A 25,123-nucleotide genomic window follows, 5' to 3' on the forward strand; every position below is an offset into this window, starting at 1 on the left:
ACAAAGTCAGGGCTAAGACAGCTGAAGGCTTTCATACAGAACTGGATTCTCTGTCTCTGCCACCAGAGGAACACTGCTCCTCTGCAATCTTGAGCAAATATTTTAAGTCTTTTCTGCACAGCCACTGTCTGTGGTTTTCTTATTTTCCAGGTCTCCTGGAAACCTGTATCTCCAGGCTTTTAAATGCAGAAGGCTGGGCATCTACAGCTGACCGTGAAAAGTATAAAGCTAGTTGCAATACATGAAATCATAAAAAAATACAAAGTACTAAAACAAATCTGGGTCTTTGCGATCAGGCATTCAAGATTAAGAAACTCAGCATGAAAATACCTCCTCACTGCTCAAATATTTTTTCCCCAAAGGGGAAATGTTTGTGAAACAGATGCACTATTTTGCCATGCAGTGCTGAAGTCTAAGAGATCAGTAATTTTAAGAGCTTAATTAATGTTTAACAAAATAAAACACAGGGCAAAACAAGGAAGACAGAAGATGAAACAGATTTTCTTAATTTTTGAGTGCTTAGCTTTACAGTCATAACCATTTTTGCTTTGCATATTATTTTCAGGGTGGATTTCTGATGTGAATCTTGTAATATAGTAAAGCTTAGACACTGCAGTTTAAGCAGAAAGGAATGCAGGTTGCGTGAGACTCAAAATCAGGTAAGGCTGATCAAAAAAATCTTACAGCAAAAGACTATCACTATTTCTGCTTCTTAAATCCATGCAATAAGATTAACTTCTAGAGGCTAAATAATTTAAATACTCAGCTGAAGCAATCGTTTCAACAGCAGAGTTGTGAGCTGGTTTGTAATTTCAAATGGGCAGATAAAACTCAAAAGCAGGGACACTGCTTGTCATCAGACCTTTGAATTTACAGAAGTGCATTTTCTATTCATATGACAAAATAGCACAGGTGATGTAAAAGAGAGACATCACATTATATTCCATCATTCTTATGGCCAAGAATAGAATATTCCACTTCTAGGTTTTGTGCATATAGAAAAAAATACTCAAGAGGAAAGAAAAAAAAACCTCTGTAAATGGTAATGATCAAAACTACTGATGGAAATTCCCTCAATAAAAAAAGTCTGTATGTGATATGTGGACCTCCTTGGAAAAGTGCCTTTGATATTTGTTCCCCATACTTATTTCATTTTTATTGAATAATAAAAATGCAAGTTAAAAAAATTACCTTTTCAATGACACATTTTACCCACTCTGGAATGGCTTCTAAATTCACATGCCATATGTTGCAAGTCTCCTGAGCAGCAGCTGAATGCTGAGGTGTCTGTTAAACACAGAAATATTGTATTGATATTCAACATTCATGTATGTTTTTTCTTTGAATCTAGCCAGAAATCAGCCACCCAAATTCAGTAAATGTTTTATTAACAACTGATAAAACTCAAAAGATGCTGTGCATTCTCTAAGCCAAAAATAAAGTAGATGCTGTCAGTAATACTCTATTTCTGAATCTAAGGAGAGCGGACAGACTCTGATAGGGAGGCGTTTTTGTTTTGTAAGAACAGAAAGTATGCCATGGTTGATCTTCCAAGTGTATTAGGAAACTGACTTCACAAACACTGTCAGTTTTTCAGTGAAGACAGGACAAAGTTAAGTTCTGGTTCATTTGAAAACGGTGGTCAGTACCAGAGAATCATTCCACAGAGTTTCAAATTCATTTCCTAAAAATGGTTGTTAGAATAACTACCTGAAAACCCGAAGACTTTCAGTAAGTTTTATTTAGTTTTTATTTCAATAATGTGACCAACTGCAGAGGAAAAAAACAAGATTTCAAAAATATTCATAAGAATAGTGCTGGATTTTAGCTGAGCTTCCAAATTGTAGCATTTCACTAACTGATGCTAAAATGAATACAATTACGTAACTATATTTTAGTGCAAAAGGAATTAAAACATTTTAATATAATTTAGAATGACAATAAAGTTATAATGCAGGCTAAGCTATAAAAACACCTGTGGGGAGCATAAAAGTCTTAAAACCAGATGCTGAAAGATATGAACATGGAAAAAATCCTGACTCCTATGTTATGAAACTCATGGGAATAACAGTTCTATTATACTGAGAAGTGAAAGTGGCTCTATATAAGGAAGACAGAAGTTTTTAAAAGTTCTTCAATCAATGTCAGCAGAACTTAAAATACCCAGATAAATTTGTTTGCCACGCTTGCGTTGTCTTTTTCCTCATACCTATAGAGAGTACTTGTACAAATATCCCTGTACTTAAAGTTGGATATAATTCTGACTTACAGTGCTTATACTGCATTCATAACTTCAATGTCTGATTAAGATTTGCTGTAAGATTTTGTCCTCCCAAAGTCTCCTTCACTTATAACTCATCTGTGTGTTCGATTTAAGTTCTAAAATTCAGCAGGGAAAGAACACGGTTGCTAACATACAGAAAAATATTACTCTTCTCATCTTAGTAGAATATTTGCTTTCCAGTGTCTCAGAAAACACTGGTAACCTATGTTTTTTATCTGCTATTTACATGAACACAGAAAGAACTTTCTGGTTGTGTGCACAATGAAGGTGGATCTCCCCTAGCAACCAAGAGTACCTGGTTCCACCATGGCACATCCATGTAGCAAAGATACCCTCTACTGTTCACTACTTCTTTTCCCGTAAAAAGAGTTGAAATTATCTCCAAGCCCTCCCCCTCCACTCCAAAACCCAAACCATACAAAAAATACACAGCTTTTAAAGTAAAAAGACACATTTTCTTTCACTCCTTTGCATTGCCAAGAAAACCAAGATAAAATAAAAAAAGCCATATAAATATAAAGAAAAGATCTTCTCTGTGCTGAGTCCTGAGATAGATGTATTTGGTAAGTATAAATGCATATTCAGGTAACAAACCATTAATTCATGAAGCTAATCAACAGAAATTGATGTGTACAGATCTACTAAATGCAGATGTACTAAATGTTGTGTACAAATGATACGTTTAAGCATTATGAGCAATGTTAAAGAAAAAATTAGAAGACAACTTCCTAGTTCTTGGATAAGGAAATGATTTTCTACCCAAAGGGGCTCTGTTTCTGATGATATTATTTCCCATCATTTTGACTTATGTGTATGTCAGCTATGAATATAAAGTCTGTGAAAGCATCCTTGGAGAAGCAGTAAAATTAAGACAGCTATTTGTCTCCTGTCTTTAAAATATTTCCCTACTTCTCAGCCATGACATGCGGATTCCTTGGCTGGAAGAGCACCGAGAGCTCCATGTTGCAGACATACATCAGGCCAGAGCATGTCTTGCTCTACTGCAAATGTCTGTATTGAAAACACTGATTTCTGACTACTAAATTAAATACATGTAGATGAATAAATAGGGACTATTAATAATACTAACTATACAGGAGCTTAAAAAATTATATTTGTTTCTACCTCTATTGGTTACACCCTTCTCCAGTGCCAAAAAGAATGTTGCACATACAATACTCCTCCTATATTTAAAACCAAAGGCACCGAAAAAGGTTACAAACCCCCTTCAGACTCCATACTTACTTTAGATGGTTCTTTTCCGTGACGTTTTATAAGGCAAACAGAATTTGCTATGTATTTTCTACATCTCCAGCAACGTAGCACATCAGTCTCTTCATTACTCATTTCCACTTGTGATTCCTCAGATCTGTATGCCTATTTGTAAAGACCACAAAAATGTACAACTCAAGTCACCTGTTAAATCCACACATGCTTGCCTCTTGCAACCCCCACGTCTATCAGTAGTCTATCTTCACTGTAAAGGAGATTAATATTCCATTTATAAGCAAAATTTTCTGATCTTGTACAGCATGCTACCAAAAACATTTTAAATAGCAAAGAGAAACAGCTGTTTTATTTCCAGTTTACATACAGAATTAGAAAGCAAAACCCCTCCAAATCTAGAAAATAGACCAACTTCCTCAATGTTTACACAAGAGAACTCTAGTCCTCCCAATTTATATCCCCTCCTCCAAACCACACTACTTCCCAGAATATGTCCAGAAAATTAATTCCTGATTATAATATACATTAAATATGTGATGCCATATAACAAAAAAGAAAGCCCACATAGAAAAAAAGACTGTTTTCTCACCGGGCATCTGGAAGCTTGTTCCCTTAAATTATTTTGTACGGGAGGACCAGCGCTACTGCTGCACTAAGTCAACAGGGCTTTTCACTGACCTGAATCAGTCTGCTTGCAAAACAGACTTAATTTAAGACAACACCCAGAAGGAGAAGACAGCTGTTTTTCTGTTTGCACCTTACTATGTTCTGATGTCTCTTTGGTCTTTTCTAATCTGATTCCAAAGGCTTGTCTTTTGGGCAAGTTTTCTTCAATGCTCTTCTTTCTACTGACTTCTGTTTTTATCCCCTTGTGCTAGCTACATGAAAAGAAACCTAAGATGACCTTTTACGTTTACACACTCAACTCAGACACTATGCTATAGTTATGCCTACTTGTAGTGTTGAAGTGCACAATGCTTACTGACAAGGAAGCTGTGCCATAAAAATTCAAAGGAATGTTAAAAGAATCTGTGTTCTTCCACAATCCAAATGTCTGATTCTGCAATTCATTTAACAACTTCATTTCTATTTATTTTTCACTAAGAAAGAAAACTCAGGTCCTCAACCTAGGCTGTGTGCACAGTATGTTGACTTACTAAATCACATAAATCTTTGCATTTTTCCCATTTCCATCTTTCAATCTTCTGATTTGTTTTCTGAAGGAATGAAAGACTATGAAACAAATAAACACACTGGTTAAACCTTGTTTTCCATTTGTATCTGAGTTCTTGTTTCAGCAGAATTCCTACTCTTTCTAAATGCGCAGAGTCTGAAATCTGGTTTGACAAGAAAGAACTAAAACAAAGCGTGCCTACATTAGACTCCTAGCTCAAGTGTACAAACAGCTTTTAACGTGTAGATCCACACTAACAAAATGAATGAAATGAAATTTAAGCAAGCATTAATTTTTTTCTTGCAATTTTACACAGTAAATTACAATTAATTTTTGTGAAGATTCCAGTTGTTTTTGTTTCCAGGTAAGTGAATGTAAGAACTTAATGTAAATGAAATTGGTCAAGTAAGAGATCATAGACGAGACACTGATGGGAAAGAGAATTTACACTGAAAGTCTGTCTCGTTCATGACAAAAAACTGATGATTCTAATGCCTTGACTTAAACAGAATCTCCTAAGTTTTTATTGATCTGGCTATGCCAGTGCTGCTTTCTGTATCAGGCACATTTTGAAAGTGGAATAAAAATGCTAGGCCTGTCTAGGAGTAACTTATATATTAACCCCCCCCCCCATCAAACTCAGGTTCTGAAAGACTTAACAAGCAGCATGGATCACTTTGCTAAATATAGCATTAGACTTCACAAGGTACTGAAGGAGTGATTAGCAGTTGTGAATTTGCTTGTATCAGTCAAACACCTTAAAGCTGTTCTAATTCATTCATTCTTGCCAATTTCATAATACATCTTTAATTTAATCTTACAAGAGCTCAGTGAGAACCTCAAATCTAAGACTAAGCAGGAAGGACTGAAAGATTTTTTTGCACAATAAGGCCAGCTCAAATGTGTATTTCAGGTACAGTCATACCCCCTGTCTACTAAAGACACATTCTTGAAAAGTGTTACAGTTAGTACTATCCATCCTCCACATTATATATACCGTATCTGTGTATTCAAACTGTATACAAGTCTCTATACATCCTGTCCCCATTATACTAATTCTTATGGAAAAAAACCCTGCTTTGCTACCCGTTGAGCAGTTGCTTCATTTGAGGCTGATAACAGCTACCGGAGGAGGGTGATAAACAATTGGTAGTGCACCTCTGAAACAACAGATAAAGAAGTGACAAAGCGGTGTTGCTGTATTGCAAGACAAGTTTGAACTAATGCGAACAAAGGTCGTCTAGTTATCCGTGACATCTGAAGTGATGTAAACTTCTCCCTACCTAAACAGTGTCCAGCAAGCAATCACTGTTTTACAGCAAAATAAAAGCTCTTTTTTTTGCTTTTGATAAATACTTTAAAAGTATTTTCTAAGTTCTGCATAGACCTTTCACTTAAAAATACACTTTCATAAGAGAAAGGAATGTATAATACATAATAATCTACACAGCACAGGTTGTATTTTTCTGTGATTCAGTCCCAGAAAAGCCAGCACGAGAGGGTCCTAACAGTTCCTTCGCAAGCTAGAGTCCTCAGCCCTCATTTTTGAAAAATGTCTGTCTGACCTTCTCTTACAGACCTTTGATGGATATTCCCCAGCCCTCCCCACCTAGTTCAATACCTTGTTATCTTTATAATTATAACTTTTCCCCTTAACATGTAGCCTGAATTTTCTTGTGATTTAAGCCTTACTCTTTCCCTTATCCACCATGAATACGGAGAAGAAAACGTCTCTTTTGCTTATGTTCAAGAACGTTTTATAATTTGAAGCACTTGAGACATTACCTCCCCTTCAAACCTGTCTTTGAGCCAAATAAATCCAGTTCTTTTAATCTTTCCTCACAGATGATGCTGTCTTGATCTCCAACTGTCACTGCTATCGGGAACTCTTCCAAATAGGTCACCTATTCTTACATCACAGTGCTCAAATCTGCACGCGGAACACAAAATGAAGTACTGCCAGCACTGAGGAGCCTGGACTGATTATATAAATTTCTAACTATACTGCTATTCATGTACTCCAATATGATGTTATTAAACACGTGAACAACGTAACACTCGATACAAGCAAAAAAATGACTTATTAGGGCAGAAACTAACACAAAATTCACTAGACCCTTTCGAAAAAGCTGTTTCCTATATTTATAAGAACAGGAAAGGCTGGAAGATTAATAACCAACTCTCTCATGGCAAACAACTTTAATATGCAACTTCTGCATGAGATCCTTACAAGTTTCTGATTCATACATGTTCCTTGAGATTTTATGGGGAGAAGAAACAGGAATCAAATTTTCCTTCCCTTTATCTGGAAAACCTATGAACACCACCACTGGAAGCTAATAGAACTATTCACAAAAAAACACGGAAAATTAGGTGAAGGATGAAGTGACAGACATAGCAACCAGCAAAATGGTTCAGTTTCCTGTTTATTCATCACTTCTTGAATGAGACTGTTTCCCTTTTGGCATCCTCTCACTAGCAGGAGGTTTTTTTGTTTTTTCTTTGTTTTAAATCCCCTTTGATAACTACACTGAAGTTTCTTATACAGTCCAAACTGTATAGTGTAGTTAGCTTTGTGCATTTCTTGTCAAAAAGAATAAGAAAATACAAAGCAAAGCCCAAGAAAAGTTTCTTAAATGCACAAAGTAAAGGACTAAACATAAAAACTTATTTCTGTTGAAAGCCTGGTCCAGAATTTCTCCTTGACTAGTTTCCCCCTCCTCCCCAAATACATAAAAATAAGAAAAGAAGTAAAGCAACCCAAGTGGTTCTCAATGTTTTTTTGTTCAAGCCATCCATGACTTTTCAGGACACTGCAGCCACAAAGATGACAGTAGTAATTAGGCTGCAGCAAGAAATTAGGGCACAGGAACTTAAGCTTTAGCTAGTGGGAGTTTTGAAGAAATGGTAGATGAGTGGCAGCTTTGAAGTAAGATGACAAAGAAAAGTTGTATTAAGTCTCCTAGCCAGCATGTGTCTGGACCAGAAGTTCCTGCTCCCAGAATGAGACGAACTGACGCTTTGCTGGACAGAGAAATGATCATGGAAGCTACTAAGGTACCTGTAGATGCTGGCTGCTAGCTTCTGATCTTGCAAGTATTTCTGCTTAAAGAGGCACCTTTAAAAGAATAACCTGCATGTCTCAATATCTGCAATAAAGTGACACTTTGATGGGAAGTCAGAAAAAGTGTTTAAACAACTGCCTTCAGATTGCCAGAGAAGCAAAGCAGCAAGATGAGCAGAGTGCCATACAACCTGCTCCTGTGCCAGCTCCAGCTGGACTATGAACCCTATTTTGCTCTACCATCTCAGCTGCTGTGTGATCAGCTCTCAGGTGACGGGCCACTGGTTGGTGGGAGCTGGTGGCTAGCAGGTGACGCCGTTCAGTAAGAGTAGCCCGAGCCATTACAAGGCAGTTAACATAAAAACGGGCAGGAACACATACAACTTATTAGTCGTTAGTTAAGCATATGCTTAACTTGCTAGAAAATCCCAGTGCACGCTGCCGAAGTCAACAGGTCTGCACGACGCAGCAGCACAACGCGAAGTATCCACACTGCTCTGGCGAAGATCACCGAGCGCAGAAGCAGGCGCCGAGGCGTGACGTGCCCGGGCGGGCGGCCTCCCGCACGCCGCCGCCGCCGCCGCCCCGAGCCCAGGGCCGCGCACCCGGCCCGCCGCGCCCAGCGCAGCGCCGCCCGCAAGCCACCGGCGCAGGGGCCGGGCTCGCTGCGCGGGGGCGGGCGGGCTCTCGGGGCGCCGGCAGCCGGCGGGAGGGGGCGGCGGCGCTAAGTTAACTCGGCGGCGAGGCGCGGGCTGCCCGCGCCGCGGCCGAGGCGACGGCGAGCGGGGCCCGGGCGCGCCCCGGGGGGAGGCGCCCGCCCCCCTCGCAGGGAGGCCTCCCGCCCCGCCCCGCGGCTCCGCGCCTCGGCGCTTACCCTGCACCGCGAAGGCGCCGCCGCCGGGCTCCGCTCACTGGGCCGCGCTGGGCGAGGCTGCGAGGAGGCGGCGCGGGCGGGGGAAGGGGTTGCGCAGCAGCAGCTGCTGCTCCAGCGAACGGGAAGAGACGTGAGACAAACGGCTGCGGAAAGCGCTCCGCTCCGCCCGGCCCGCGAGGCGGCAGGCGCAGCCCCGCTAGCCCCGGCCGCGGGGGCGCTCAGCCCCTGGGGCGGCCGCTGCTCCCCCGCGCGGGGGGTAAACAGCGCGACCCCGCGGTGAGGGGGAAATGGCGCCGCCCTGGCGCGGGCCGGGCCGGTGCCATGTGGGGCGGGGGGGGGGGGACGGTGTCAGGCCCAGGCGCGGCGTCGAGGGCGGGCGCGCTCCCTCTGCTCTCCCGCCGGGTGGCGAGGGAGCGGCTCAGCGCCCGTGGGCTCCCTCCCGAGGCGGAGGATCTCAGCAACGGGTTGGGGAGTGCTGAACAGGGCTGGCTTTGGGGAAAGCACGTTTTGGGCGGTAGCAGGCCCTTTCTGCGGAGGCAACAGTGCAGACGCTCCTGGTGCTTCACGCTGCCGTCGGAGGTAGCGCGGGGGCCGGTGCTGTCCTCTGAAGACCGGGCGGCCCAGGCCAGCGCCGTGAGCCCTCCATGGTGAGCGTCCGTGCCTCCGTGTCGAAGGGGGGCTCGCGTGCCAGGCGGGCTCTGTGTCCAGCTCGGTGGCATGTTGGTCCTTTAAAATAGTTCTCTGCCTTGATCCGGAGCTTCAGAAACTGCTAAGTGTAGCTGCATCGCTTCAGACATACCCCCCTTACACGCGGAGGAGGGCTCTGAGGTATCAAAGTGTGTCATACCGAACAGGAGGATGGTGGGAGCATTGCTGAGGAAAAAAAATTCAGAGTATGACCACTTTTGGCCCATGGAGATGGTTTGAAACACTAAAACCTCCTTTTCACTGTTACTCCTGCGTTTATGGTATCTGAGTGACTTTAATAGGTGACTTGCTGTATTTTAATGTGAATTCTCTCTGGGTCAGGATAAGCTTCTGCTATCACTTAGTTATTTTGGATAATGCAGGACTCTGTGTGTTTGGGGCCTTCATGGATGCAGGAGTGTAGTATCAGTTTTTAAGTGCTCTCATTTACCTGAATGTGTACTAATTTTTTGTTCTTTGCTACCCTGTCATGCTAACAGACTGCCTTGTAGCAGTAGAATTATTTAGTCTGTTTTTTTCTTGGAAGAGCATATAGGTCTATTCAGTTCCTGCTATCTGGAGTCCTAATCATGAGGAGAGCTTTCAAAGAATAGTGTGATACAAATATTTTAAATAACAGTGTAACAGCACTCAATCAGAAAATTGTGATTTTCAATAATTGCTGCTAACTATAAGACTTTATCCTTTTCAGTTTTGTGCTTAAACACTGTAAATTCAGTTGCAGGGTTTTTTCCCCCCTTTTTAAAAACTTAATTGACACTAAGATGAACGACTTTCCTACCTTACCATTTTATTATTCCATGGTTAGAAAAGCTTTCACTTTTATTTTTGAGAAGAGGATCATTACGGTCCTTTGAGTGGTTATTACTGTTGGTGAGATGTAGTCCTGATTACTCTTTTTTGCTTGCTTTATGTAGGCTCAATAAAGTAGGTCTACCTAAAGATGCTTACAGGTGGGGTGCTTACAATAATTAACTTTCACTCATCTCCGCCATGACTGAGTTGTGATCTTCTCATCTCTTCTACATGAGAGAGATGGTTATTTTGAAAGAATTTCTGATAAGATACGGCATGCTCAAATTTAAACAGTGCATCAGTGACAAATAGCTGCAGGTTATAACGCATTTTGTAGCAGGCTTAATTGGTAAAGATATGCAGAAACAAGCAAAGGAGGGAAATAAGTAGGAAAAGGAGTAAATAAAAGACAGATTAATATGACTAGCTGCTATTTTACGGCTTGACCTTCTAAGATATAAGAATATTGGAAATATTTGAGCAGAGAGCTCTTATTCTTTTAGAATTTTGCCATATAACTGTACCCATTTTATTCCTCTCAAGGAAGATGTAGAATTGTACTGCTGGGACTTGATGGCATCCCATGCTTAAGGAGAAATAGCAGTGAAGATGGCACTGGGGGAAAGAAATGAAAGGCACAGTATGTTGTATGTCACAGAAACAGCAAATAGAATGAGGAAGAAAAAACCCTTGCTACTAGTGGCTTTTATGTGATAGTATTTTGAGGATTTTGTTCAGCGTGTTGGATTTTACTAAGCGAGAGGAACGCGCCATTCAGCTGTGTGCCATGCAGTTGTCTTACAGAGAGTTTGTCTGCTGCAGGAAGAGTGCAGGGCAGCTGTCCTGTGCGAGATTAGAGAGGGTAAAATGGCCACTAAGAAGGTTAACGGATATTGCTTGCACTGTGGTGTTGGGATACAGGACAGCCTGGTGCAGAAGTTAATTCTCAAGTGGAGTATGTATGGAGTGCTTTTTACTGGAATGGCCCTTGGGTCCATGGTGGGCAGTCCAAGGTACAATGCCACGCTGACAGAGAGTAAATCAGGAGGCAGAGACTGTCTCTGAGACAAGGATGGGACAGCAGGGAGGCTGTAGTGAAGACTATATGCAGTGAATTGGTGAACACTGAAACACACTGTCATGGTGTGGTGATTTCGTGCGTGGACAGTGGTACATCCAATTTTCATGGCCCGTGAAATACATAGTCCAGTCCACTGGTTTCTAACAAATGATTATATTTGCCGGCAGCCACAACAGGGATAGTTCTTCCTTGCCAGCAGTGATGATGAATCTAGAAAAAATAATTCTTAGCTATTTAGGAAACTGAATGACCCGTCTTTTGTTCCAGTAGAGTTGCTTCTTTATTAAAATACATCTGCAATAGAAGGAATTACTTTTTTTCCAGTTGTTTAGTAGTGGACCAGTGAATACCACAGGCATTAACTTAGTTCTGTAATCCCTGGTCCTTTCACCCATTAGGCTGTCCCAGTCAGCTGGTGTTGTCTCCAAGACTTGGATATTTATCATTTGATCCTCTGTGCTGGGGCACCGTATCTTAGAAAATGGCTAGAGAGGGGGCATAAGGAGAAATGACTGAAAAAATAGTTGCCATTGGACAGACCTGCTGGATCAAGCTTGAAACAGAGCACAGGAAGACACTGCACGTACCTTTTTTCTTCTGAGCAACTTGCATACTTGAATAGCATTGTCTTAGCAGAAGCCCAGTGAGCAGTACTGTCTGGTTTCACCCTTTGCTACAGGATTCATTGTTGGAATAACTTTAGTGCCACTGGGCATTACAATACCCCTAAAGCATAACGTCACTGTATGGAGATTATCATCATCTTGCATTTTATTATTCTTTGAAAAATATACCCCTGCTTTTCAATTTGACTTACCATTTAACAACTTTTCCTATTGCAAGTAAATTCTAAGAAAATGTTATTTCTTCCCCTTTCCCTGGTGTAAGGGTGAGGCGTGGGCACCGCCTGGACTCCTGGCAGGGACGGATACACAAACACAAGGCATATGATGGTTGATATGGAGCATTTATTACCTCTGCGTCTGAACGGGGGTTGCCCGGCATTTTCCCGATCGAGGCAATAATGGAGCGGGGGATCCCTGGCACTGCTGAGCGTCGGTCCAGGGTGAGGAACACCAGGGGGGCACTAGATGAAGTTTGTATGTACTGTACACATGCGCAGTAAGCATGTTGAGCTCATTGTTATTCCCAATTCAAAGCCCAGGTGCAGCACCACCCTGGCTCAGGCTCAACTACGTGACTATGGGTCAACATGCCCTGTTGATGCTCCTTTTCCCACGGAACGGTCTGGCTAGCTTCCATTGTCTATCTCCTCGACATTCTTCTGCACTTTCCCATACACCTGGAAAATAATGATTTTGTATTTTCAGTTAAGGTTCTAAATCTGATTTGTGAAGCTAGTTATAGTCTTGTAAGAACTGGAGAAAATCATAATTTAACAAACTATTTGTTTCATTTTGCTTCTCTTCAAAGAACAATCAGATCAGTCTAAACTTGCTGTGTGTGGTCAGAGGCCATGTTAGAGCTTGTTTTTTTTTTTTTTTTAGTGTTTAAGTTGTTCAGGAGTAGATCTAATAAGTAATTCCTAATACCACTTATCTGAACTTCATATTCATACTCAAATATGACATATTCAAACTAGTAAGGACAGTGAAGTTGATTAGTTTGTGTTGTATTTACCACCTGTTGGAAACTAGTTCCTAGAAGTTATTCATGTAGAAAATAGACCTAAGGTCATTTCTCTCCACCACCTGTATTTATTCATCGCCAGATTTCCTATAACCCAGGAGAGCATACTAGTTACCAGCTAAAGACAAGAGCACTCTTGTCTTTTGCTCTTCAATGGCACAGCTTCAAAGAACTTATGATATATGGGGCCATAAAGGATGGAAGAGAACATGCCCGCGCCCAAAGGATTGTAGTACTCACATGGGAGTGGAAAGTTCAAAGATCTTCAGGGACCACCTTAAGTATTTTACACTAAGCAGACATTTAAAAATATGCTAACAACCCTATGAAGAAACAGATATGCTGTTTTATATTTAGTGTGGGTAAATAATAGGCACATTACAGATAAGCCAGTCATGTAACTTTTAATCAGGACTTTTGATTAAGTGATTCTGCTTAGATTAAATGAAAAGATAAACAAAAGTATGTCTTCAAATAGAATGCTGCACTTTAAGAGTCAGCTTAGTAAGCTAAAGAAACTACACTGATAACTCAGCCAGTCTGAACTGTTCAGGAATTTGAATGGAGAGAAAGTGTGGAATTTCTCTAAGTTAAATTTATTTAAAATGTCTAGAATTTATATCCAAGCACAGAAAAATACTTTCAGAAATAATGTCAGACCTAAATGGATAGTTACTTCAGGAATGATTTTAGAAATATATGGAAGCCTACAAGGAGAAGAAAAAACCAGAAAGGAATAAAAAAATTACTGATTAGCAAAGAAGAGCAAGAGTATGAGCAAGAATGTAGAGCAAGAATAAAAACTGTTTGAATTGAAGTTGAGTTAGAACTTGCAAAGAATACTAAAAGAGATCTAGATGACCCTGGGCATTAGAGAAATGGAAAAGGAATGAGATTCAATTGAATAATATGCAAGGTTATGCACTTGGAGACTGCTAACAAGATTTTTTGCTACCAACTGAGGACCCCTCAGATGGGGGTGATATGGAGGAGAAGTATCAGAGTATACTAATTAGTCACAGACTGTCTGTGCATTGGCAGTATGATGTAGCCCTGAAAAGGCAAATTGTGACCTCGACTGTGGGTGCCTTCCCAGGACCTCTACGGGAATGTTGACGCTCTGATAGTTCTTCATGTGAAATAATATAGATAGTTGTAATCACCCATTTTCAAGAAAGAAATTGGGGCTGGAACAGGTGCAAAGAAGTAATACTAGGATGATCAGAATGGAGAGAGCCTGTCTTATGGGAAGAAAGGAGCTTTGCTTACATAGTTAACAAATGTTGGGGAGAGAAAAATTTCTCTTTATTGATCATCAGTGAGGAAATTACTAGAGATTACAACAACCTTATTTAGCCTAAAAGATATTGAATATAAGAAAAAAAATGGGTATGAACTGGCCATTAAGAAAGTTAGGGTGGAAATTAAGAAGTTGTAGCAGGGAGATTATTGGAAGAGCATCTTAAGAAAAGTCATTAGGGTAAAACACCAACTAATCTGAAGATGAAATACAGCTGTATGATGTGAAGCTTACAGCAGCTGGTCGTGGGACTTAAAGATTTGGAAAATCCTTTCCAGTCCTTTGTTATTACACTCCCAGCTGATTTTTGAAAATCTTATACTTTTTGGGAAAAGATGATTTAGGTAGTTTACTTGGTAATTTGCTATCTTGTGATTGAATGTGTCTCTGTATTTCTTAGTTCTGATTTTCCTGTCCTATAAGAGGCAATGCCATATCAATGCTTGAATATATATAAAAAATTTTGTAAGAAGTCTAAAAATATTTCTTATATACTTCAGAAATGATATAAAGGCTTTTTTTAAATGCTACTGTCATTCAAGCCCTCCAAACAGCTCTGCACAGTAATTGCTGTTTAGGGGAGTTCTAGCTTTCATGAGACTCCAGCATCATCTGCTGTTTTACCGTTGTCTAAATTAAACCTTTGCAAATCTTTTCATCTTCCTGTGTTTTATAGTTTTTAAGAGCAGCCTGGAATTCACTCCCATTCCAGAATTATCACTTTCACTTTTTCAGTAGGAATGCGTAGAAAGCAGTGAAAGTTTCTTTCACTTGTCGGTGCTGCTGCCTGCATATAACAGACTTGTTCTGAGGCTGAGATACAAATAATTTAAATGAATTGTCCTATTATATTGAAAAATGTCTAGATATATGGTAAGAAATAAATGGGCAATAAATTAATGCAGATATATGTAAATTATGTTAGAATCAGCTAGTTTATGTACATGTTCCAGTTTAAGACACATAATTAAAAATGTTCAATAATGAAAAACTTATGTTTTACACTCAAAGAATAATATCGTCATTCAGGTCTCAATTTCAGTTTAGGAAATAAATCATTTTAAAATAATTTCCAGCTTTACTTTTTGGAAAAGTATGTTGATTATTTATATATCCCAGTTTCTGACAAATCTATGACAAAATAGTTTGACAAATACAATGTTGTGCTTGGGACTTGCAATTTGTTAACAATAGCAAAACAAAGATAGGACTTTAAAACTTTATCATTCTAACATGATACTGTGTTCAAATATTCTTTTGTTGTAGTCAGAAGAACCTCCTACACTCGTGCCTGATTATGCGTATTTTAACTCTTACTAAAATACAATGTCTGATTTTGCCAGATTTCACAGAAATCAAAATTCTGTTCTTGTCATATATTCATTGAAAGTTGTATAATACAGTGTGGCACTACAATAAAAAACATTTTCACTTTATTTATTTATCTGTCATCTATCTAAATGGATTATTACTTGGCTCCTTTTGCCATAGAAGCCCATCTGTAATCCTTAAATGTAAACTTTGATTTATCCCAGCAGAGGGTCACATTAAAGTAACTATTTCAGGTGCCAAAATTGAGCAGTGATGGGCTGAAAGGAGACTTCCTGCTTCAGTGAGGTGTTTCAGGGCAGCTGCGCACCTCCTTGAGTCTGTCAAGACTGAGATTTCTTAAGGGGTGATTCACTGTTCCAGTGCTCTTACAGGTTGCTGCCAGAATTGGTAAGTAAGAACGTACACCCAGCTAGTTCATAGAACTGAACTCTTCAGGTAGAAGCGCTGGTTCTACTAACTGCCTAACAGCACTCACTTCTATGGCTCTTGACATGGTTTAGTCACATTCCCCACCTCAGGCTCAAGTCACAGCAGACTTAAGGACAGAACTGTATGCCTGCAGTTTCTGAGCAAGACACTAGGCTTAAACATCCGGAAAACTTTGTGGTTCACAGCATAGGTATCCATAAATTACAGGCACTTTAACAGCTGGTTGGTTGTGGAAGGATGGTATTCTGAATCCTTGACACAACACTTGTTTTAGGTACCCACACACATCCTTTTAGTGCTATTTAAGATCCTCACATCTGCATGGTATTGGCAGATACAACATGCCCTTCTGGAGCAACAGCTGGAGGCTAGATTCAATACCTGAGGGCATCTCAAATGGCAGTAAGGGCTTACTGGCCCCTGAACTAAGTCCTAATCAATGTCCTGCATCAAACTGTATCTGAGATGTCAAAAAGTAGTTCTTAATTGCCTAAGTGTTTTAGTTTTTAAGGCCTTTGAATTCTGATACCAATGGCAGTGTAAGGCATGATGCATTGCATCAGATACAGAATTAAGTTCTTAATTACTCATTTGCTGTAGCTGCTGGTATGTCTGATTAAGCTCATGTGTTCACTCTCTCAAAAAACATGCTAAGATGCTCATATATTTTTATAGATTCTTGCTTTCTGTAACATTCCATTATCTTCTCTCTGTGGTTCCAGAAAAGGCCATGAGAAGGACATTATTTCAACAGAAGACTGATTAAAAATGTTAAATTGATTGTTTATGAATATACAAAAATTGTAATTATGCAGTATATAACTTCAGAGCAGATCTTAATCTGAACAAGAGCAAGACATGGAAGGAACAATTAGCTGATAAACACTGAATCTGAGCCATTTTGTTGAATACACTGTGTGTGAAGAGAAGAGTCCAAGGGAAAGACTGATGGACTTACACATTGAGACACAGAGCTGATTTATACTAACTCTTTGTCAAGTTGTCATCCATGTGAAAGATACTTCCAGTTTAACTTGTATAGAAAAGTTATATGGGTAGAAATGGATATTACAAGTTACAGAAGTACAAGGAGCCATAAGTATGTTTGTGTGTGTTCATTTATAGGCTTGATCCTACAGTTTACAGTTGGCTGAAGCTGCTCTGTTAGCAGAACCTCAGCAAAGTCAGTTGTACTTTGTACACTGAGTTGTAGGTCAGGCCTTTATATGGCATTTTACAAGCAGAGTGATCAAGATGTGAGTTGAAGTAATGAAAAAGATTATAACATTCTCTAATCATATGATATTTCTAGTTTACATAGAGAGCAAATTGATTTTAGGAGGCTGTATACATCTATCTAAGCTTGAGTGGAGGGCTGCAGAACACACAGTCTTTACAACATAATAATACATGCAACTCTGCCTGCTTCCCACATCCACAGCTAGTTTACTCAGACTGCAAATCCTTGGGGAAGGTGCAGTGATTTTTTGTGCATCTTCAGGGATGAGCATGAAAGAGCCCCGGTCTGAGAGTGGAACTCTTAAATGATGCCACAGTATAACACTGACGATGAAATATACAGCTGGCATGTAATCACAATTTTACATTAGGTGGAAATCTTCAGCCAATACCTTATCTTCTGGTCCATGATATCACTCTTTCAGAACATGCCAAATATTTGCTACAACAATCCCTCTTGTTCTCTGCTGCAGAAATTTAAGATCTGTGGTTATGTATTTTTCAGTTTGCTTTGATGCACATTGGATTCTTTTTTCCCTTTGGTTAGATCATTAACATTGATGACATATAAGAAACAATAAAGTTTGTTGATTTCTATGTTAACAGTGTTAGACTACAAAGGAGCCTGTGGTTTCATGCTAAGTGCAGCACAGGAAAATCATAGTAAATTAATGTGCAGTGTAAATAATACGGATTATAAGAAACCATTCTTAAATTTTAATAATGAGTAGAAAACTCCATCTGTACTTCCCCCAGAATATTTAATTCTTCTTATTTGTTTTAAGGTGAGGGGAGATGGTAAGAACCAGTAGTACTTTGCAACCAAATTTACTTTGTTACAAGAATCCCTGTACAGTTATTGCATATATGTAGGGGCTATAGAAATGCATGTAGTACTTTTTCCCTGTCCTTTCAAAGTTGAATGCTTAAAAATGTAATTCTTTATTAACAAAAAGGAGAAAAACAGAAAATATTTTAATATTATAGTGAAAATGTAGATTTATTTAAAACTTCAGAAAAAATATGTCAGTGAAAGCATCTAAATAGATGGTTAGAAGAATCCTAATAATGTCAGAAAGTCCTGTGTGCTCTGCATGTTCTCACAGCCAGGCAACATGCCAAGGAGAAGCTAAGTGACAGGTCAAAGAATCACATTTCATACCTGGCGTGTTGCCCATCTCAGCTTAGCAGTGAGAACCTGCTTGGGCTAGTGCTTGGACAGCTCCAGGGAAGCTGGAGAGATTTATGGATTGGAGTTCTCCCTCCTGGACACACGCTTGCCTTTCAGTTTTATGCTTCTGGTTAGTCACCATGTGTAGAACAGCACATCTGCCACAGCTGTCTGTTTCTGGATGATCCTGGGACACGTGCATCTCCCAGAGCTTCGTTACCTGTGGTGTGGCTTCGAAGTGTCACATCACTCACAAAAAGAGCTAAAGATACCATTTTTGCCTCCAAGAGAAGGAGCAACTAGGTGTCATTAGCAGGCTCGTGTCCATAACCATGTTCTTGTGTCTTCTGACCTGAGAAATCAGATGTGTGGTTTGGCAGCCTTTTAATGTGACTTTTTAAAATAAAGTAGGAAGGTAGGAAAATTCTATTTGCAGCTACTCACAGTCTCCCATCAGGTTGAACTGTAAATGATCTGAGCAGTACTGCCCTGATCTAGACTGGTTGTCCTTTGCAGTTACAACCCTATGCTACCCAGGATGCATACATTTCTCTTAGCACCTTGTAGAAAGTGCATGCTTGGGATAATTACTGAAACCAGCTCTAGGTATCTGCCTTTGTTTTGTCTTTTTCACCTTCTTCTACTTCTTCATGTTTTTTCTTCTAACTGTGTATTTTATGCACTTTTTTGGTACTTGTTTAGCTGATATAATTTTTCTGCAGTAATAGCTTTTAAACATTGTCTTTGCCCCCTTTGCAGCCTTTCATATCTCTTGTCACAACCCTAATTTTCTTGTGTTGTGGTTCTTATCTATCCTTTTATTTTCATTGAGTATTTTTTCTCTGACACTGTTTTTCTTCTTTCATTTGTTTATCAAATATCTCCTTTCCACATTAAACAGTGCATGCATACTCTCTCTTTTCTGCATTCAGCAGAAACATACTGACAGTATCTCTTGCTCTCTGTAAAAATACATATGAGATCATCTTGTGTAAAGCAAAAGTACTGACTGTGCTTCCAGATAGCTGGCCACCAAACAGATAAGAAAAGATATAACCATAGTTTAGATCTGTCTAGTAAATGCTGGGCTAAAATTGTCAACTGTGAAAGCAAGAGGCTCAGAAGACCAGCAGAGGGAGTGAGTTCCTCAGGCAATACCCCTCTATTAGGAGTGCCCTGGCTCCAGCCCCCAAGGGCAAGCGTCAGTGTGCCAGCACAGGCACAAGCAGAAAGCTTGTGAGATGTGCAACGAAGGGAGATGACTAAAGTAGTTCAAAATATTGAAGCTGTCTAAACAGAAAGCACTGTCTTGAACTGGTTACAATTTTTATTTTACTAGTAAAGAGTCTGAGAAGTTTAAGAGCTAAGAATATAGAAATAATGGTTAGCTGACTGGAAGTATGAGACATTACTGAGGAAATCATTTTAATTAATGGTAGTGACATATATCTTCATGATTGCTACAAATCAAATATTGATGAAGTGAGATTAAGCCTTTAATAGGGAAATTTATTTCATTACTAGCATATGTAATTTTTCACATCTGTTCATTAGAGTGTAGACTGAAATGATGCATCTTCTTGCTGAAATGGTTATCGATTAACATAAATTTAATTGCTATCTATGGAAAATATGTAAACAAATGACAAAAACAACTCAGAAAAGCATACCTGTGTGATGGCCAATTAATTCACTGGTAGTGCCTGCAACATTATGAATCCCATTTTGATTAGTATGTCGTGAGCGAGCGACAAGGTAAAAATCGCTAAATTTTTTTGCAGTATGTTCATTCTTACTGATTCTAAAGATTTTCCTGAAGTACATTCCTGAGAATGAATGGGAAGGGTAGGGCGACTTACCCATGAGCCATCAGCATTTTGCAAGCAGTCATTAATCTCTAGTTATAATGAGCTCTAGGAAAGGTGTGGACTGTGCTCAAGTATATAACAACTGGTTTCTCTCAGTTTTTATTGGAAATAGGAAAGGATGAATAGAGATGAGATGCAGACAAAATGGACTGACCTAAATACCAGCCCAAGTGAAAACTTGGCTTGCAATTATCTGTTTGGTATCCTCCATTCCTTCCATAATTTGCTGCAATTAATTTTCAGTTCTTTTAAAAACAGTATATTGAAAATCTGCTGGGGAACAGCCCTCTTGTGCCTCTAGATTAGAAACAAAATTAATAGGCTTGGTTAGTATGAGCTAAAGAATAATTGCTCAAACTAATTGTGGAGAGGTAAGTGTCAAGATTCAACAAAAAGTCAATATTAGGGACAGTATCATTCAGTGTGCCTTATTAATGATTCAAAGAACATTTTAATTTATGGGTTGGCAATGTTCTAGGATGCAGTTTTAGATCAGAGCACAAGATAAAAGGAAATTACAGAACGATCTGTAGTTCTCCGAAAGTATGCTGTGATGAAGTTCATGGGCAATAGGCAGAACTAAATTACAACATAAAAAACGCCCAAAGGAATTCTGGGCAACTAATCCAATCTGTAATATGCACAAAAAATAAGCTTGGTTGAAACCTGGGCGAAACAAGGAAGCTTACTTTTGTTGATCTTTAAATCATGCCAAAATGCTGTAATATTTATCGAGACTATTGTCATTGGCATGAGTAGGGAAAGCCTATTTTTCTCTGTAGAGGGGAATTTGCTTTCTTTTGATAGCATTTTCTCAATATATAAAAACTGTATTATTTATAAACTGTGCATATAAACTATTCATTTAAAACATGGAAACTACTTTTAGAATTCAGTACAAATGAGATGGAAAAACCAACAAATCCATCTGAGAATTGTCAACAGTACTTACTTACGTATTATATATTTGTTCAGCAAAGTACCACCAATTCTACCACAATAGAACTAGGCATGCCTTTGGTCTTTAGGAGCCACTTTAAGAATGTCTAGTAATAACATCTAAAGAGAGAGAAGACACAAACATCTTCCTCACCATAATAAATTGCAAAATATTATGGTAATTTTTCAGTGACCCCAGCTGAGAGAGGGTCCTATTGTGCTAGGTACCATATTGAGACAGAATATTTCTCCTAGAAGTCTCATCTCAAGAATCCAACTGGCAATGAGGAAAATCTTAGAGGTAGTGTTATCTAATAAAATAGAAACATTAAATCAAGCATTATTGTAGAAAGTGATGGGCACCTGTGACACTTCTTTGAACAATCTGTTAGCTCTGAAAATCAGGTTCTGAATTAGCAGTTTGATAACTTCAGTCAAATTTGTATTCTCCTCAGAAAGGGAGGTGTTTCCAGGTAATGTTTTCCTCTTAATTTATCTTCTTGACTAGAATATGTATAATTCAGATCTTAACAGAAAATGAAAATTTCAGCAGGTAAAGGAAAGTGAACTTGTTGTCTGTGAAAAACATAAAGCTGAAATATTAAGGGATGCCAGTGATTGTATGCACTGGAATTATTAAGAGAACACTGAAATTAAGATTTCTTCATCATGTCAATATATTATGTCCCTGGTCCACATGTGATAGCTACAAGAGGAAATTTAACTCTTGGTGAGGAGATGATTGTTGGAGGACCGATTAGGTATTTGTGGCAGTAGCTGCTGTGATTATTTTGGTACAAAATTAAGAAAGAAGCCAGTTCTTGTGAATTGTTTATATAGATAGGAGGTTTGAAAGACACAATATGTTATTATATGTATGAAGGGGTATTTCTGACAGACTGAGCATTCAGAAACGTTTTACCAGTAAGTGCCATTTTTAGGAGATTTTTCTGTTTGAGACTACTGCTTCTGTTTTGAGGGAACAGGTTTGTAGGAAGAAGTAATAGCTTATCTTACTGATACGACTGGAATAAAATGAGCAGTGTTTCAGAAGGCTGACCTGTAAAAAGAGGCAAGCCTTTCTTTAGGTATGAAATGGAGGTAAGCCTCAAATGAAGCAGGGTGGTTTCTTTGAGTTTAACCTAAGTAATCTGTGAGAGAGAAAAAGTGAAGAAGAAAGGTTTTAGTAAAGTACACATGACAGATGGAAGAGAAACAATAAAAAACAGAAATGGGTAATTAACACCTTTGAAATAGTGAGCAGTCATCAGGAGATAGGCCTTGACAAAATTGTTATGTGGCATAAAATCAATGTCTACATGAAACCATTATTTTTATTTTCTAGCAGAGTTACCAGTATTAGTTTCCAACCCTGTTTTCTCCATCTATTTTGTAGGTCTTTTCAGAGATTCAGAATAGAGTCAAAAGAAGTAGTAGAAGTTTGCCAAAACATTTGGAAAATGTTTCCTTACCGATAACTGAAGGAAATATTTACAGAGCATATCTGTAATATCATCTTCTAATAGCATTACATTAGAACTCTTAAAGTAATTTTTGCATAGGTTTCAATAACAAGGTGATCTGTGAGAACCAGTTAGTGGTATTTCCTTAATCTTTTAACAAATTTGCATATAATATTCAGATGGCCCATTCAAAAATAGATACATTTTCCCTGTTTTTGCTTGCGGATTATCTGTCAGTTTGATAAGAAAAAGATGGACAATCTTTTCAGAACTGCTGCAGAGCTATGGAAGGTCTTCGCTATAAATCACAGCTTTTGATTTTAGAGAGTTATATTCAGTATTTTGAAGTTTGCTGTCTTAATGGAAATACGTATGTTTGTCTGTGGGTTGCAAATTGCTGTAGGTATATTGACTGTGCTGTCTAGAAAGGTGAAGTGGTATTTTGGAGGATGTTTTGGAGACAGTTTGATGATATGGTTTGTGTAAATTAACAAGACAGTCTGTGTTTTTACTGTATACAATAGAATTGTCTTAGGTTAAAAAGATTTCATTAGATAATTATCTAAAAGTTGATTATCCTTGAGGTCACTCATGTAGAGGATACTTTTTGATGCCCATAATTCAGAGAAAATTCCTATCACTGAAGAAAATACTGTTGAAGATGAAGTAAGTGTAGCAGCATGTTTGAATACAGTCTCTGCCTTGGTCTTGTTCTCACAAATACTTGAGGCAGTTTATGTCATGATATTGGGATGTTTTGTGTAGCCTGATGATGACCATTGTGGCAAAGATGCCACAAAGATGTGGCAAAGGTTAGTGAGGTAGCTGATGTGTAATTTATGGAAAAATGTTATGTCTTAGAGCAAGACCCCTGGTGTGAGGAGGACTTGAAGATGGTCTCTACAAATATTGATAATCTCAGTCAGGGTAAATATTGTTAAGTACAATAGGTCTTCCAGGGTTCCCTGGTTTGTTTTAGATGCTTCACAGGATTCACATTCAGGGATAGAAGAATGGGGAAATAAGTGCTGCAGATATTCTTGGATATGCCAGAGAAGGAATGTGATGTGGTCTTTGAGTTCTGAAGTGAGTGGTATTTCTTGCATTATTTGTATTCTGCAGATATTTTTTCCTAGGGAAAAAATGCTTGGTAGAAAAGAAGACAATGCAAATTGACTAAAAACTCAACTTTTTCAAATTTTTTCAACCTTTTGTAGGTTTTGGAAAAGACATCTGGTTTGAGATAACAGAACAGTCTAAATGACTGGCACATAAGTTTTTGTTCTAATTTTTCTATCATTTGGCAGATGTGTTTGACTGACTTCAAAAGAAGATTAGAACCTTGTGAAAGGAGTAGGTAAACATAGTATTTGTAATTAGATATTCCTAAGAGCAACCACTACTAGTAAACAGATACTTCCCTTTGGAAGAGGTGTTTTCCCCCCATTATTCCTCCCTGAAGAGTCTTCCATACGCTGACATGCATTGTTTTAGACATTAATCTAAAATACCTTTAGTGCATTTCTTGTTGCTGTTTCTGTAGTCACTATTTTATATTTGGTGTAATTAGCTGTCAATTCATTACCAGTAGTAAGGAAGCTCTAACTTGAAAAGAAACTGTAGTGGCTGAAATACATGAAGGTAGATATTATTGTTTGTTTTGTATGTTAACTTACTAACTTTCCTGATTGTCCGGAAGCCCACTGTTAGTGGGAATGTCATGTGACAGCAGTTTGTTTGCCACATTACAGTAAATGTGTAGTTGCTAAAAGCTCTAAGGGACCACTGTTTAAGAGACGTCTAATATTTGAGAAAATAAGCAATATATGAATGTATGGTTAATAGAAATTAAGCACACACAAACGATCAGTTAAATAAAAGTTTTATATTCCAATGCAAAGATGAGATAATAGGGGGTACTTAGGTCTCACCATTTCATAACTGGTTCAAAAAGTCATTTGTCCCCTGTTGTTTGAATGGAGCCGGCTCTTTCATTCAGTATGTTTTCCAGGTCATACTGGGGGGCTGTTCTACAGGCTATTGCAGAGTATGACTTCCTCTAAACTATAGAGATGTACCAAACCTGGCTTGAGAATCAGGAGGGGTCTACTCAAAGCACCATTGAGTTAAGTACAGGTATTTGCCATGGCTTGGCTAAAATTAACTTTTGCTGAGCTCTGTCATACAGTGGCTAGGCTCTCAAAGGTTCCTGAGCTAGCTTCTTTAAAGCTAGCTTGATGATTGCTAGTACTGTGGTGCTGAATAATGGCAATGTGTACCCAGAGGGTTTCTCAAGCATCACTGCGGTCAGCGTTCACTATGAAATGTGCTTTCCCTTTCTGCTATTGTAATTTGTTTAAAAATTATCTGTGTTTATAAAATACATAAATAGGAGAGAGCTGAATTTTAGGTGAGTCCTAGTGCTTCTGACTGATTTTTGTGAGCATTTACTCTGTGGCATGGCAAGTGCTTTCAGGTGTTGTACTTAAAAAATTGAAGAAACTTGAAGAGTAACCCTTCCTTTG

General features: G+C 38.9%; 1 protein-coding gene across 3 annotated transcripts in view; it reads right to left on the reverse strand.

Moving 5' to 3' along the window:
• The window catches only part of LOC112987100 (E3 ubiquitin-protein ligase RNF180), a 61,098-nt gene extending 52,346 nt beyond the window's left edge, over nucleotides 1–8,752 (reverse strand). For all 3 annotated transcript variants that reach the window (XM_026106797.2, XM_026106798.2, XM_026106799.2), the window contains exons 1-3: nucleotides 8,624–8,752; nucleotides 3,530–3,661; nucleotides 1,192–1,287 (exon numbers count right to left, since the gene is read on the reverse strand). In XM_026106797.2, the coding sequence (XP_025962582.2) occupies nucleotides 1,192–1,287; nucleotides 3,530–3,631 (198 nt within the window). In that variant the 5' untranslated portion in view covers nucleotides 3,632–3,661; nucleotides 8,624–8,752. The remainder of the gene's footprint in view (nucleotides 1–1,191; nucleotides 1,288–3,529; nucleotides 3,662–8,623) is intronic.
• Nucleotides 8,753–25,123: the final 16,371 nt, after the last annotated feature.

Source organism: Dromaius novaehollandiae, chromosome Z (genome assembly GCF_036370855.1).
Source record: "Dromaius novaehollandiae isolate bDroNov1 chromosome Z, bDroNov1.hap1, whole genome shotgun sequence".
NCBI classification, from domain to species: Eukaryota; Metazoa; Chordata; class Aves; order Casuariiformes; family Dromaiidae; genus Dromaius; species Dromaius novaehollandiae.